This window comes from Tenrec ecaudatus, chromosome 12 (assembly GCF_050624435.1).
Source record: "Tenrec ecaudatus isolate mTenEca1 chromosome 12, mTenEca1.hap1, whole genome shotgun sequence".
NCBI classification, from domain to species: Eukaryota; Metazoa; Chordata; class Mammalia; order Afrosoricida; family Tenrecidae; genus Tenrec; species Tenrec ecaudatus.
Genome location: NC_134541.1, coordinates 107,830,986 through 107,845,005, shown reverse-complemented (window position 1 = coordinate 107,845,005; position 14,020 = coordinate 107,830,986). Strand labels below are relative to the sequence as shown.

General features: G+C 50.6%; 1 protein-coding gene across 1 annotated transcript in view; it reads right to left on the bottom strand.

Moving 5' to 3' along the window:
* TRAP1 (TNF receptor associated protein 1) overlaps positions 1-13,782 on the bottom strand; it is a 30,766-nt gene extending 16,984 nt beyond the window's left edge. The window contains exons 1-3 of the mRNA XM_075564360.1: positions 13,627-13,782; positions 2,244-2,405; positions 1,478-1,560 (exon numbers count right to left, since the gene is read on the bottom strand). Of these exons, the coding sequence (XP_075420475.1) occupies positions 1,478-1,560; positions 2,244-2,405; positions 13,627-13,714 (333 nt within the window). The 5' untranslated portion in view covers positions 13,715-13,782. The remainder of the gene's footprint in view (positions 1-1,477; positions 1,561-2,243; positions 2,406-13,626) is intronic.
* Positions 13,783-14,020: the final 238 nt, after the last annotated feature.

Sequence of the window (14,020 nt, the reverse complement as noted above, 5' to 3'; positions counted from 1 at the left end):
CTTTTCCTGAGTTTGGCAGTAAGTCTGAAAATAAGGCAGGTCCAGCCATTTGTAAGGAAAAACTCTGGATGGAAACGCTGACAGGGTTAACTGGAGGGGGTTGCTGCTTACTCAGTGAGTCTCTGCCAAGCCTGGCTGCTTCAGGACCTGCTGTGAGGAGCCCTGGTAGCTCAGTGGGTTGTGTCAGCTATCCTCAAGGTCAGTGGTTTGAGCCCACCATGGGAGAAAGAGGAGGCTGTCTGCTCCTGTAAAGATGTCCAGCCTCGGAAACCCTATGGAGCAGGGCTACTCCGTCCCAGAGCGTTGCTGTGAATTACAATCTACAGCACTGGTTTGAGTGGGGTTTTTGGAGGGAGATGGTTGCTCCGCGGGCCATCTATGCCTCTGCCTGGACTCTCACATCTGTAAACAAATGTGCTCTTGAGCTCCCTGCTTTGTCTTGTGTGGTCTTCTTCATCCTGACTTCTGGGTGGGGCTTTGCCACCGCCTGAGGAGGAAGCAATGTGGATCGCTGGCAGCTTCCGCTGACCTGTCTCTGGCCCAGAAACAACATGCCTGCTTCTCCTGTGCCACCAAAAATAACCACTGGCTACATCCAACCTCACGGACACCTCCAGCACCAGCCTCACACTCAGGAGAGAGGGCCAGAAGGTGAGCTATCTCATCACAGCTTAGCAGGCCATCTGCCTCCGAGTCAGCTCCAGTCTGAGGGGGCTTTGGAAAGTGAGCGGGAAGATAACAGAAGACACTGGCACACGGCACTAACAGTCCCAGGCCGGGCCAGCCTCCTGAGCAGTGTGTCCCGCCTCACAGGGCTTGGTCCCTGCTGCCCTGCAATGATTGGCCTGAGGCAACGCTGGCTGGCCTCTTCTCTGGGCATGTTCTGTGACGTGGCCTGATTGTGAATCTCCTCAGCACCTTCCTTCCTTTGTGCACACACAGGATGGGGCTTCTTCCTGCAGCCCCCAAAGTCCTGCAAAGTCCTGGGGCGTGAACACGGGGCTTCAGAACATGCTTGCAATGGGGCTTTCCCACTCCACAGAAACACAGCTCAGGAGAGCCCCACATGGATACTGGGAGACCCAGAGGCAATCTGGTCCCAAGATTTCCTCTGCATAGATTTAACCATAAAATCAGAAACATGATAAGAGTTGTATGAGTCCCTAATAAAAATGTAAAAAAAGAAAAGAGGAGAAAAAAAATGATTAGGGCAAAGAATGTACGGATGTGCTTTATACAATTGATGTATGTATATGTATGAACTGTGATAAGAGTTGTATGAGCCCCTAATAAATTGTTAAAAAAAAATCAGAAACATGTTTGGTTAACGATCCCTTGCTGGCATGAGATTGGGACCTGTCCAATGGTGAGCGCATTCTCACAGCTAATGCCCCATCTGGCATTTCCTCAGAAAACCACAAGCACAGCTTCGCCCAGAAGCCCTGCTGGCACTGGACAGGCTTGGCAGGCGCCATACCTCTTTTTCCGAGTACAAGGAACGTGCCACGATGTCCAGCAGCTTCTTTGTTTCCGCCTGGAACTCGTGCTTGGAAGTGGAACCTGGGGGTGAGTCACAGACACTGCGGCCATTTCTTATTTCCAGTTGTGTGAGAGGCTATGCCACACAACACCCGAAAGCACCCTCGAGGCTTGAAACCCTTTGTTAAGAAGCGAGTACAAAGTAGGATGTGCGCAGAAACAAGGTTACCAGAGTCCCCGAGGGACACGGGGGGCGGGGCGCACAGACATCACCAGTAGAAAATGGGTGAGGGGGACCAATAAGATGGAGGCTAGAACCGACCTACACCAGCCTCCCCAACATGAGGAGACTCTGATGACCTGACCTGGCCAGCTCCAACCATCAAACCAGGATTACATTCTTTCCAAAGAGCTCCCCAAATGTGAATTCAAAAAGGAAAACCAAAAGCCACGCTGGCTTTTGTTCTTAAGCCAGAAGTCAAAGGTTGTGCTGTGGCCATCTAGGGACGAGCCCAGAGTGGAGCAGTTTCTGGCGGGGCCGAGGGTCCTCCTGTCCCCTCCAGAACAGGAACCTCGCCTGATGGTTAGCAGATGTGTTCCCAATCGCACTGTGGTCTCTCTGGCAACCACCAGGGGGTGTGAGATGCATGGGGATGGAAGCTCCCTGGAGTGAGGGGAAACAGTGGTCATAACTAGTTGGGAAGATCCCAACCCCCACCCCCCACGAGCAACCTGGGCTGGGCTGTGAGCAAGTGGTTAGTTACCCTGCACAGTCTCGGTGTTGCTGATGATCGAGTGTAGTGGCTCCTCCTTCTTCTCCTCTGCAGCCTGAGTGCTGAATGTCCGCCCCACCCACGCGGCTGCCGCAGCCCGTCGCCCTGGGCCCTCTAGCTGGGCCCCAGTCCTCCAAGGCCGAGTTAGTCTCCCTGAAAAAGGCAACAGGCCAACGGGCAAAACTGAGCAGGCAGCAGAAACATGGGGTCTTACGCTGTCCAAGTGCTTGGGTGCCGTACAGCCACGTCCCCGGGCCCTCAGCACAGCTACCATCAAGTCAGTCAGTGACCCGAGTGCGACAGCGGTGGCTCAGTTTGATTCTCTGCCAGTCAGCCTCTCCAAGTACAGCCCCCACCAGCCCAGCAGTGGTCGCCTGAATGTTGCTAGGAAGCCAAACAGGTTTTCAGCACAACATCCAGGAAAAGGTTAACTTCGACCATGAACCAAAGAAAACCCCACAGACTGAATTCACTGTGCCCAGGGTCCTCCCGAGTAGCAGACCACCACCACCAGCCAGCCGCCGCCAATGAGAGTGGCAGAATGTTGGAGTTCACCCCAAGACTGCGGGTGAGTCGCGGGAGGAGATGGGCCTCCTGAGAGCCTGGCCAGTGACAGTGGCTGAGGCGAGGTCTACAAGAGAAAACAAGTGCTGAGGAGTGGCTCTGCCCGTGTCAAGCAGAACTGAGCTCCGGAGGGCTTTCAAGGACTGGTTCTGCAGTAGATCACCAGTCTTTCTCCCAAGGCACCACTGGGTGGCCTCCAACCTCCAACCTTTCAGTTAGCCAAGCTCTTTACCTGCTTGTAGCACTCAAGCCCGCCTGAGCTCTAGCATGAACCCCCAAAGCAGCTGCTAGGCTGGCCTTCCTTTCTGAAGAGCTAGCTAAATGGAGAGAAAACCTCTCTCTCCCTGGACTGAGACTCAGACCGTGACACTTTCAAATATGAAAATGGTCCAGAGCGCTGCCCCATTTCTCTCCCTCTTGTTTCCTTTTTTCTCCTTTTTCTACCTTTTGGTTCTCCTTCTCTCACCCGCTTTCCTTCTTTCTTTCACATCTTTTTCTTTAATTCTACCACCTCTTCTTCATACGTGTACCCTTGCTTTCTGGTTGGATTGTTTGCTCACACTTTCTCTTTCCCCAGCTGTCTTTCTTCCTGCTCCCTCCTTTTCCTCGTGACACATGTTTTCTCTGCACCTATTAATTTCACTGTTGTTGTCAGGTGCCATCTAGTTGGTTCTGACCCCCCTTTAGGTAGTCTCCACCTCCCACCACTCTTACCCACAAACACCAAGGGAGGGTACTTGGTCAAAGGGCTCTCTCAGCTTTCCACACACTTAACTTAAAGAAAGATGCTAATTTCCATAGCACTCACCACTGCACTGGACACCCTCAGACTTAGCTAGGGGCAGTAAAAAAAAAAAAAAAAAGTAAAGAAAATGGTCCAGGTGTCCTGGAAAAGCTGATTCCTTTCCTCTCTTGTTCCAAAAGTAAGAAAAAAATTTTTAAACCTGAGTGTATTTGGGGAGTTACCAACAGCTTTAGGGAACAGCCAGCTCACAATGTGGGCCCATGACACTGGACCAGGACCTCTACAGCAGCCACCACCTACTGCTCCCACCTGCAAGAAATGCTTCTGGGTAGGACAGAGGGCTTGGGCATGGGGGGAGGGGGCGGGGGCCACTCGAGGCAGCTGGGGACTGCAACCTGAACAATGTGTAGGCATCATTGAGTGGAAAGCTGATGACCTGCTCTCTATATAGTCACCCAATTCACAAGTTAGAAAGGAAAATGGACAACAGAAAACTGGGTGAAGGGAGACAGAGGACGGTATAAGGTAAGAAAATCATCTATAATTTATCAAGGGTTCATTAGGGAGGGAGGGTGGAAGAGGGAGAGGAAAAATGAAGAGCTGATACTAAGGGCTCAAGTAGAAAGAAAATGCTTTGAAAATGATGATGGCAACATACGTACAAATGTGCTTGACACAATGGATGAATGTACGGAATGTGATAAGAGCTGTATAAGCCCCCAAGTATTTAATAAAAAAAGAAAAGAAAAATGGGAGGTTTTATAACCAAACACCAAAATTTCCACATTCCTACACAATATAGAAGTCCAGTTATTCTTTGACCTGATCCTGGGTTTATAAACCCAGAGCCTGGCCTGCACCTCTACGCAGAACACCTGCACCATCACCTTCCGGTTCCAAGACAGCTTTCACTTCACCACACAGGTAAAAGCAGGCTCGACTCTGGCCTCCTGGGATGAGTGGTGTTGGCCACACAGGTGTCCCTGCACCCCAGGAAACCACAGTCTGTCCTGTGTGTGTAATCAATCTGTGTAATCAGTTGATACCAGTCAAAACACACACACACAGGAGGGAGGCAGGCAGGCAGGCAGCTTGTTCCTTCCTGGCCATGTGGGTCTATGGCTCACCTAGACTCAGCCCTCACGTCCATTCCCAACCCTCACTGGGTCATGTGCTCACAGCTGCTGTCTGCTTTTAGTGCTGTGCTCTGCAGCCTGCCCTGCAGTGACTGCAGGCTTCTCCTCATAGAACTCTCAGCCAGCTCCAACCCAGGACTCCTTCTTGACCACACACAGCTAGCAACTGAGGCCTCCTAAAAAAAAAACCCCAACTTCCAGAATCTTTTCCTTACACCCAACCCAGCCAGCTGCTGACTGTCCTCTGTGCCCCACTGCCCTTTCATGCCGTACATACACCATATGCTGTACACCTGTACCCCACAAACTTGCACACTACATCCCCGCTGTGCCCTGCAAGTTGTACACCTCTACAGCACACTCCTGCACATTGTATGCCTGTTTATTGTGTACCTATATATGGCACGCAGTGAGCAGGGACAGGATGAGGCAGTATTCCCCCACCCTCTTTTTTTTAAACATTTTATTAGAGGGTCATAAAAATTATCACAATCCATACATACATCAATTGTACAGCACATCTGTACATTCTTTGCTCTCATCATTTTCAAAGCATTTGCTCTCCACTTAAGCCCTTGGCATCAGGTCCTCTTTTTTCCCCTTCTCTCCCCGCCACCCCCTCCTTCATGAGCCCTTGATAATTTATAAATTATTTAATCATATATAGCCCTGTCCGACGTCTCCCTTCACCCACTTTTCTGTTGTCCATCCCCCAGGGAGGAGGTCACATGTAGATCCTTGTAATCGATTCCCTCTTTCCAACCCACTCTCCCTCTACCCTCCCAGTATCACCCCTCACACCCCTGAAGGTATCATCCGCCCTGGATTCCCTGTGTTTCCAGCTCCTATCTGTACCAGTGTACATCCTCTGGTCTAGCCAGACTTGCAAGGTAGAATTCGGATCATGATAGTGGGGGGTGCGGGGAGGAGGCATTTAGGAACTAGAGGAAATTTGTATTTTTCATCGGCGTTATATCGCACCTTGACTGGCTCATCTCCTCCCCTAGACCCCTCTGCAAGGGGATCTCCAGTGGCCAACAAATGGGCTTTGGGTCTCCACTCTTCACTCCCCACCTCATTCACTATGGTTAGGATTTTTTTTTTCTGATGATGCCTTATACCTGATCCCTTGGACACCTCGTGATTGCACAGGCTGGTGTGCTTCTTCCATGTGGGCTTTGTTGCTTCTGAGCTAGATGGTCGCTTGTTCACCTTCAAGCCTTTAAGACCCCAGATGCTATACCTTTGATAGCCGGGCACCATCAGCTTTCTTTGCCACATTTGCTTATGCACCCGTTTGTCCTCAGCGATCGTATCATGGAGGTGAGCACACAATGATATGATTTTTTTGTTCAGTGATGCCTGATAACTGATCCTTTCGGAACCTCGTGATCACACAGGCTGGTGTGTTCTTCCATGTGGGCTTTGTTGCTTCTGAGCTAGATGACCGCTTGTTTATCTTCAAGCCTTTAAGACCCCAGATGCTATATCTTTTGATAGCCGGGCACCATCAGCTTTCTTCACATTTGCTTATGCACCCGCTTTGTCTTCGCGGTTGTGTCGGGAGGGTGAGCATAATAGAATACCAATTTAATAGAAGAAAGTATTCTTGTATTGAGGGAGTACTTGAGTGGAGGCCCAATGTCCGTCTGCTACCTTAATACTAAACCTATAAATATAGGCACATAGATCTATTTCCCCATCCTCATTTATAAATATATTTACATATGTACATGTCTTTATTTAGACCTCTATAAATGCCCTTTGCCTCCCAGCTCTTTCCTCTATTTCCCTAGACTTTCCTCCTGTCCCACTATCATGCTCCATCCCCAGCCCCGCAAGCTCTTACCCGGGCTGTGCATGGACACAAAAGGAGACCTGTGTAGGGGCAGAGGCACTTTGCACTGGGAAGAGCAGACCCTCCTGGAGGGGCGGGGAAGAAGAGGGCTGACCTGGGGACACTGGGACCCGGCTGTGACTCTGCTTCATGGCCCGTGCTGGAAGGCTCTCCCGTGAAGGGCCCCACAGGCGGATCCTGGTGAGTAAATCTATGTTACAAAGGGTACAAGCTAGTCATCTGGAAATGGCTGTGTGGGGATGTTTTAAACATCAAACCACTGCCGTCTAGTTGGCTTGGACTCATGGGGCCTCTCGGGGCAGAACAGAACTGCTCCAGGGGGTTTCTGAGCAGAAACTCTCAGTGACAAGACTGTCATCTTTCTCCTGCAGAAACCACCCATTTAGTTAGCCACCGAACACTTAACCACTACACCACATAGATATGTCTGCTGACAGCACCCGTAGCACACACATGCCAAGAATTGTGGACACCTCTAACCTCACGGTGAGCGACAGTTCTACTATCACCTGACAGCCCCGTTCTGGGAAACACCTTAGTCCAAAACTCACTGGGAGGCTAGCCACCCTCGCAGCATCCAGATCTGGTTTTTAAACCTCCTTCTCCAATGAGCGGGCTCTTTGAGGCATATACACGCTGAGCTGGAGCATTTTACAGCCACAAGGTAAGGTAGTGTCAGAAACAAGGGACCACGCAAGAGAGGGCCACAGTGACCACACTTCTCAGAGCAACTTGAACAGCAAAATGAGTAACGCTAGTGGTGGGTGAGTACAACAGAAAGCTACCCATCTAAACAGGTGTCAATAATGGATAACGGAATGAACCTGCGCAGGGAGGACTCGTCCTCGTCGTAGAGCTGCAACTAGGAAACCGAAGAACCGACAGAAAGAGAAGACCCTGCAGGAGGCACCCACCACGGTGCATCAGGAGCTAGTGAGGGATACAACTCGTGCACCATCTCCCAGCACCTGCCCTCCCCAAGACAGTTATTAACTTCAGAGGGAAGCATAGCAGCCTTCCCGGGGTGGGGGTGAGGGGCTCAGTTGTCCCTTAACTCTGTGTTCAGGAGCAAGGTCAACAGGATGAAGACTAAGACCTGTGAAAGCCAGAACCTGCGTGAGGTGGAAGCCCGATAGAAAAGGAACCTTCCAACCATCTCCACGACCAGCCTCAATGAGAGGGAAATAGCAAAGTGGTTGCAACCGACTCCTGTGTAGCAGTGACTGCGAGGATGGCACAGGACCAGGCTGTTTCACTGTGTTATGTAAGGTCACTTTGAGTCAGACCCAACTGGACACCAGCACCGGCCACCATACATGGACCTAGAAGTAGCACCACAGGACCCAAGGGTGACTCCACTTGTGACGGTGGCTGTTATTGTTAGCTGCCAGCGAACCAGCTCTGAGTTACAGCAACCCCAAGTGACAGTGTAGAACTGGCCTAGAGCAGTTCTCAACCTGGGGGTCGAATGACCCTTTCATAGGGGTCTCCAGATTCATAACAGAAGCACAATGACAGTGATGAAGTAGCAATGAAAATAATTTTTATGGTTGGGGGTCACACCATGAGGAAGTGCATGAAAGGGCCACAGCATGAGGAAGGTTGAGAACCACAGGACTAGAGGGTTTTCTAGGCTGTAAACACCACAGGGTAAGGGAGGGGGTCTGTGAAAAAAAGGAAAAAGGATGACCCTCCATGAGAGGGGTCGATTCACTGGCTGTGCCAATGGCTTCCAACATACGCAAGGATGACACGAAAGCCCAGCCAGGTGCCAGCGTCTCCCTCCTCCTGTTGTGCATGGGGCCACTAGGAGTCGACCCAGCGACATGGCATCTAACAATACCACCACAGTAACCTTTCGGGAAACAGATCCCTAGGCCTTCCTGACATCCCTCTCACTTAGACACACACACACACACACACACACACACACACACACACACACACGCACGCACGCACACTCCCCCACCCCCAAGTCTGGCAATTCACATTCCCAACTCGAAGGTATGAATGAGAGCACATTCTGCCAAGGCAGGATGACTGTTCTCAGGCAGGATTCTCAGACTACTCTTGAAGGACGTGTAATATGCTGTGTGTGATGACCACATACACAAATCCTCAGCCTTGAAAAGTATGCGAATTCATATTCCCAACCAAAACATCAACAATTCCAAGGCAGCATTACTCCACTGAACAGATCTGACTGAGTGAACACAACTCCAAAGAACCAACCAACCATGCAGAACTGCCTGGACCGGGGACCAGACGTGCTATCGACACAGTATCTATCTTCGTGCTTCCCCCACACCCTAAAGGAGAAACCACAAACCTCAATGTCAGACAGCGATGTCTTCATGTCAAGTGATTCAGTGGTTTGGGGTCCCACAATATGGGAAGCAACTGACACACACACACACACACACCCCTTCTTGCAGCTCCCCCCCCCCCCACGTCCATCTGAACTGCTCAGCACCCAGCTGGTGGTCTCTCTCCCAGGTCCCTGCAGTCCAGTCATCTCCCTGCGGTGAGCGCCAACACGGATTTCCTAGGCGCTGCTGCTTAATGCTGAAGGAGCCCTGGTGGTCCAGTGGTTTAACCCCACTTAGTGGTTCTGAGAAAGGCCTGGCGATCTGCTCCCACAGAGACGACACCCTAGGAACCCCTGTGGGGCAGTCTCTCACAAAAGCAGTTGTCTACTCATGAGTTGGAACTGTCTTGACAACATCCAACAACAAAAGCAACACACCTTATTCTCACCAAATTAGGGCTGTGTTTCTTAGTATTAAACTTTTTGAGAACAAGATTCCCACGTGTTTGTGTGCAAGCACTTAGTAAGTACTCAAAACTCAAACCAAACCCGCTGCCATCAAGTCAATGCCAACTCACAGCAGCTGTACAGACAGAGCAGAACTGCCCCTTGTGAGTTTCTGAGACAGTAACTCTTTATGGGAGAAGAAAATCCAATCTTTCCCTGAGGAGCAGCAGCTGGTGGTCTCAAACACCTGACCATATGGATCACAGCCCAGCTCATAATCCACCAGGACTGAAGCACCTAGTACAGAAGCAACCAAAGTGAAATGTTCCATGAACGTCAATGCTACTCTGCTCACTGAAGCTCTCCATCCACAGGCAGCCTCAGCAGTTCTGCAGGTCCACCTTTCACAAAGGCATCTTCACCACAAGATTTACTCGTGTGACGCAGACATCTAGTATTTAAGCTGTGAGAATGTGCTTATTGTTTATACTCCTGCCAAACAATATTTTGTTGTACCCCAAGTATGCAGGAATAAGACACATTTTAAGGTTCTGACTTAAAGTTACTATATAAGATGCAACTTCCAACATGGCTGAGTAGTATCCTACCCCTCTCCAGGTCTCTCCCCTGGTCCAGCCTTGAACTAGGACCTGAAGGTTCCAGAGAATAAAGAGACAGAGGAGGGACTAATACAGGCGGAGCCCAAGATGACAGTGGGTAAGTGAAGAGTGACTGACAAACACTCCAAGAGAAAACGAGCACTTGTGAAGGGGCCTGAGAATGGGGCAGCAGCTGAGGCTGGTTAATGATGGGGGAACCCCAGGAAGGAGAAAAGCGGAACCCCAAATTCTATGCCTAAAATCTCCCAAAGTCTTTGACACCTGAATCACAGGAGCGGGGCAAACTGCAAGCTGAGGATAAAAGAACTGAACTGTTAACCAAAAGAAATGTCCAACAGAGTAAATAACTCACTTTAAAGCAGAAATGCAAAAGAGAAATTCAAATTCTCTATAGAATCCAGACAGACTTTCTGGATTCAGGGAAGCTGGATGAATCTGGAAAACTAGAAAATCTTTAAACCTTACACCACAGACACCACATGAAGTCTATTTAAAACCAAAAAAATTGTCAATTTGATCTCTGGCTTGTCCAGAGAGACGTCTACTTTGTTCTTGGTTGTATTGCTTTACCATCTTCAGTTCCTTTTCAATGTAATACTCACTGTGGCTACCAAAAACAACCATTCTCTACCCCAATGACACTTTTTGACTAGAGGATTGCTACAGACCCGAGTAACTCTTTTAGAACTACTCCCAGCCATGACTCAGCTACAGCTGTCGTCCATCACCTAACCTACGAGTGTTCGCAAGAAGTCCTGGTGGCTCAGTGGTTAAGCATTCCCTGCAGCACTAACCAAAAGGTCAGCAGTTAAACTCATCAACTGCTCCTGAGAAAAACTGTAACAGGTTGCTTCCTGAAAGATTACAACCTTGGAAACCTTGATCTGACTATGAGTCAGAAACAATTTGACAGCAGTGACGGGACAGGCATTAAAGAGCAGGTGACAATAATACCTCCCAAATAGACAGTGCTTTCTGAGATAAAGCATTCTCGCCTGTAAAATCTCATGGCTTTAGCAGAAATAACCCTCCTGAAATTTACCCCATCCTCCACAGTTACAGGGACAAGCGTGAGCGCACAGTAGCTTCCACATCAGGACAAGCCTTCCATAGCAACACCCATAGGACGGTGCTCAGGAAATGCTCCAGCTGGCTCCATCTCCCACCAAGATTGCAATCCAAGAACATTCTCTGCTACACATTTCACTTGATCGTGTACTGGATCCGTTTCATTCCCTTTAAAGATTCCCTGTGTGTCTGTCTCTTATTTGGATACAAAGGAATGACCATCAGGTACATTACTCAGTTTGTTGTGTTATGGCCTGATAATTCCTGACAAAGAAACGTTCACCATCTGCAGCTGTTTCTTCTATGTGACTTTCTCCTCCCCTCCCTCAAGCTGCACTCTTCAAGCCAGAGAGCAAAATGCAAAACACCTGGGGGGGGCGGGGTGAGTGAAATGGAGAGATATATGGAGAGCTACTGGGTTCCGGTGACTACTCAGCCAGCAGCTGGGAAGGCCGTTCGTTCCTAATCTGTAACATTTGAGTTGGCTTGTCCTTTTTCAGATTACTCAGACAACTCAGTCCCCTGGGCTCCTCCAAAGCTGAAGGCCCCATCACCCTTTGTTTACTTGTTTACATATGGTCTTAAGTCCCAGACTATGGCTCACAGTGGAATGGCTGCCTAGGGCTTCGAAGACTGTAAATCTATATGGGAGCAGACCGCCTTATCGTTCTCCAGAGCAGCAGCTGATGAGTTTGAACTGCTAATCTTGTGGCAAGCAGCTCAACACTTAACCCACCGCACCACCTAGGCTCCTTAAAGACGCAGTGGGGTTTAGAAATGTACAACCCAGACTTGGGAACACAAGGTAAACTCTGGGGAAACAAACAAAAACAGAAGACTTTGGATACAAATGAAAGTAATAAACGCTTATCAGCTGTCTATTACTACACACGGTTATTTCAAAACCCCCATTAAAAAAAACACACCAAACTTTAAGAAAATCAAGTGGACAACAGAAACGTAGGTGAAGGGAGACATCGGGACAATGTAAGACATGACAAAATAATAATTTATAAATTATCAAGGCTTCATGGGGGAGGATGAGGAGCTGATACCAAGGGCTCAAGTAGAAAGCAAATGTTTTGAGACTGATGGCAACAAATATACTTAACACAATGGATGGATGGATTGTGATAAGAGTTGTATGAGCCCCCAATAAAATGACTTTAAAAATTTATCAAATCAAAAAAAAGAAAAAATGCTGTGACATTAAACGAATCTTATCCTCTTCAGTAACCATGCAAACACAATGACAGTACAGAGCATTCTGAGACCCCATAATGTGGGGGAAAACCCCCTTAGTATTTGCTGTTGGAGAAGATGCCTTGAACTAGTCCTCTCACTCCCAGCCAACCGGAATATTGGGAAGCAATATTAAGCGTAGCATCTATACCACAGGCTCAGAAACAACCGCTCTGACTCTGGAATGCCACGACACAGACACACGTAGGTCCAAAGATTTAGGCACCTGCCTTTTCTATGTAACATTTTAATTACAAAAGCCCATAAATAATCTCTTTCACCCGTCAACAGGGCACCGTGAAGTGGGGATTTGTCCACACTACAGAATCCTGTGCGGAGAGCAGACACGGATACTGACAAGAAAGCTAAGGTGTGCTGTAACTTTAAAAACCCTAAAACTCTGCAGCACGAGTGACTTTATTGCAACAGGAGTCAAAATGCCCAGTTTCCCAGATTGTAACCTTGACGGACACATCGCCAAGTCCTGGGCCCTCCAAGAGGATGAGTTTGAACCAGGGTTTCTTTAAAACCAGCATAACGGTGACACTTAAATTTGTGTGTGAGGAAGAGTTGGAATTGAGGAGTCAACTAACTCAACAGCAAACAACAAGTGCTGTAAGACTCAAAGCCGCCAGCCGTCTGGAAGTTAAAAGACAGACTCGGAAACCCGTCAGAGGCACTTCGGTCCTGCAGGGTCCCTCTGAGTCGCAATGGAATCGGATGCAATGGGTTGGGGTTTGGCCAATCCCAGGACCTGTGGACACAGAGGTCAACAAGCCAGAGTCCGCCAGCTCCACAGCGCAGCGTGACCCTTGTAGGTTTCCCTCACGGTCCAGTCTCCAAAACCAGAACCCTTCCAGTGCACGGTGTAAGCACGACAAAACTGGCCAAATTAATGAGTGCCACGAATATGAAGCCGCTTGGAGAGGGGAGGACGGGAATCACAATTAAAGGGACCTTAACGCCCACCCAGAGGCATCTCGGAGGTAAGGCCTGGCGATCTGCTTCCAAAAAGTGCTATGGAGCACACCTGCAGGGCACACGTGGGGTCGCCGCGTGTGGCAATCCACCGGACAACTGGCGGCGGCACCACCACCGCCCGCAGCCGTGTGGCCAGCGCACATGCGTCCCCCGCCCGCCTCTCTGGAGACCAGGCCGCGGTGTCCGGGGCCGCCTGGACGGAGTCTGGGAGCGGGGCGAGCTCCTCCTTGGGGAGCTGGGGGCGCTGACTTGCGGGAAGGGGAGCCGCAGCGCCAGGGCCCGACAAGCAGACGGCGCCCAGGTGCGGAGCGCTCACCTCACCTCAGCGCCCACGCTTCGCACCCTTCCTGGACTCCGCCCGCCCAGCCCGTCGCCCTCTGCACTGGGCCCCGCGCCGCTCCTCACCTGCCCCGGTGGCCGCCCGCAGGGGCGCCGGCAGCGGAGCCCGGAGGCGGCGGCCCCACAGCAGCAGCGCCCGCACCTCACGCGCCATGGCCGTCCTCTCCGAGCAGCGCGCGCAGCCTCACGCGAAGGGGCGGGGTTGGAGGGGCGGGCCTTCATCCGGCGCGGCGACGTGACGTCACGACGCGCGCCGGGCTGTCCGGCCGGCCGCCTGCGCGGGTGGAGGCCGATTTCCCGCGGGGCTTTCACGGCACCTCTGTGACCTTGTGTCGCGTTGTCAAGGGCGACGGGCCCCGCTCTCCGGGCTGGGGAAAACAAGGCCGAGTGCCCCAGGGCCACGCGCGCCCGCCGTGCCTCAGTTTCTCTCTTCCTAGAGCGCGGCAGGAAGTCGTGCCCT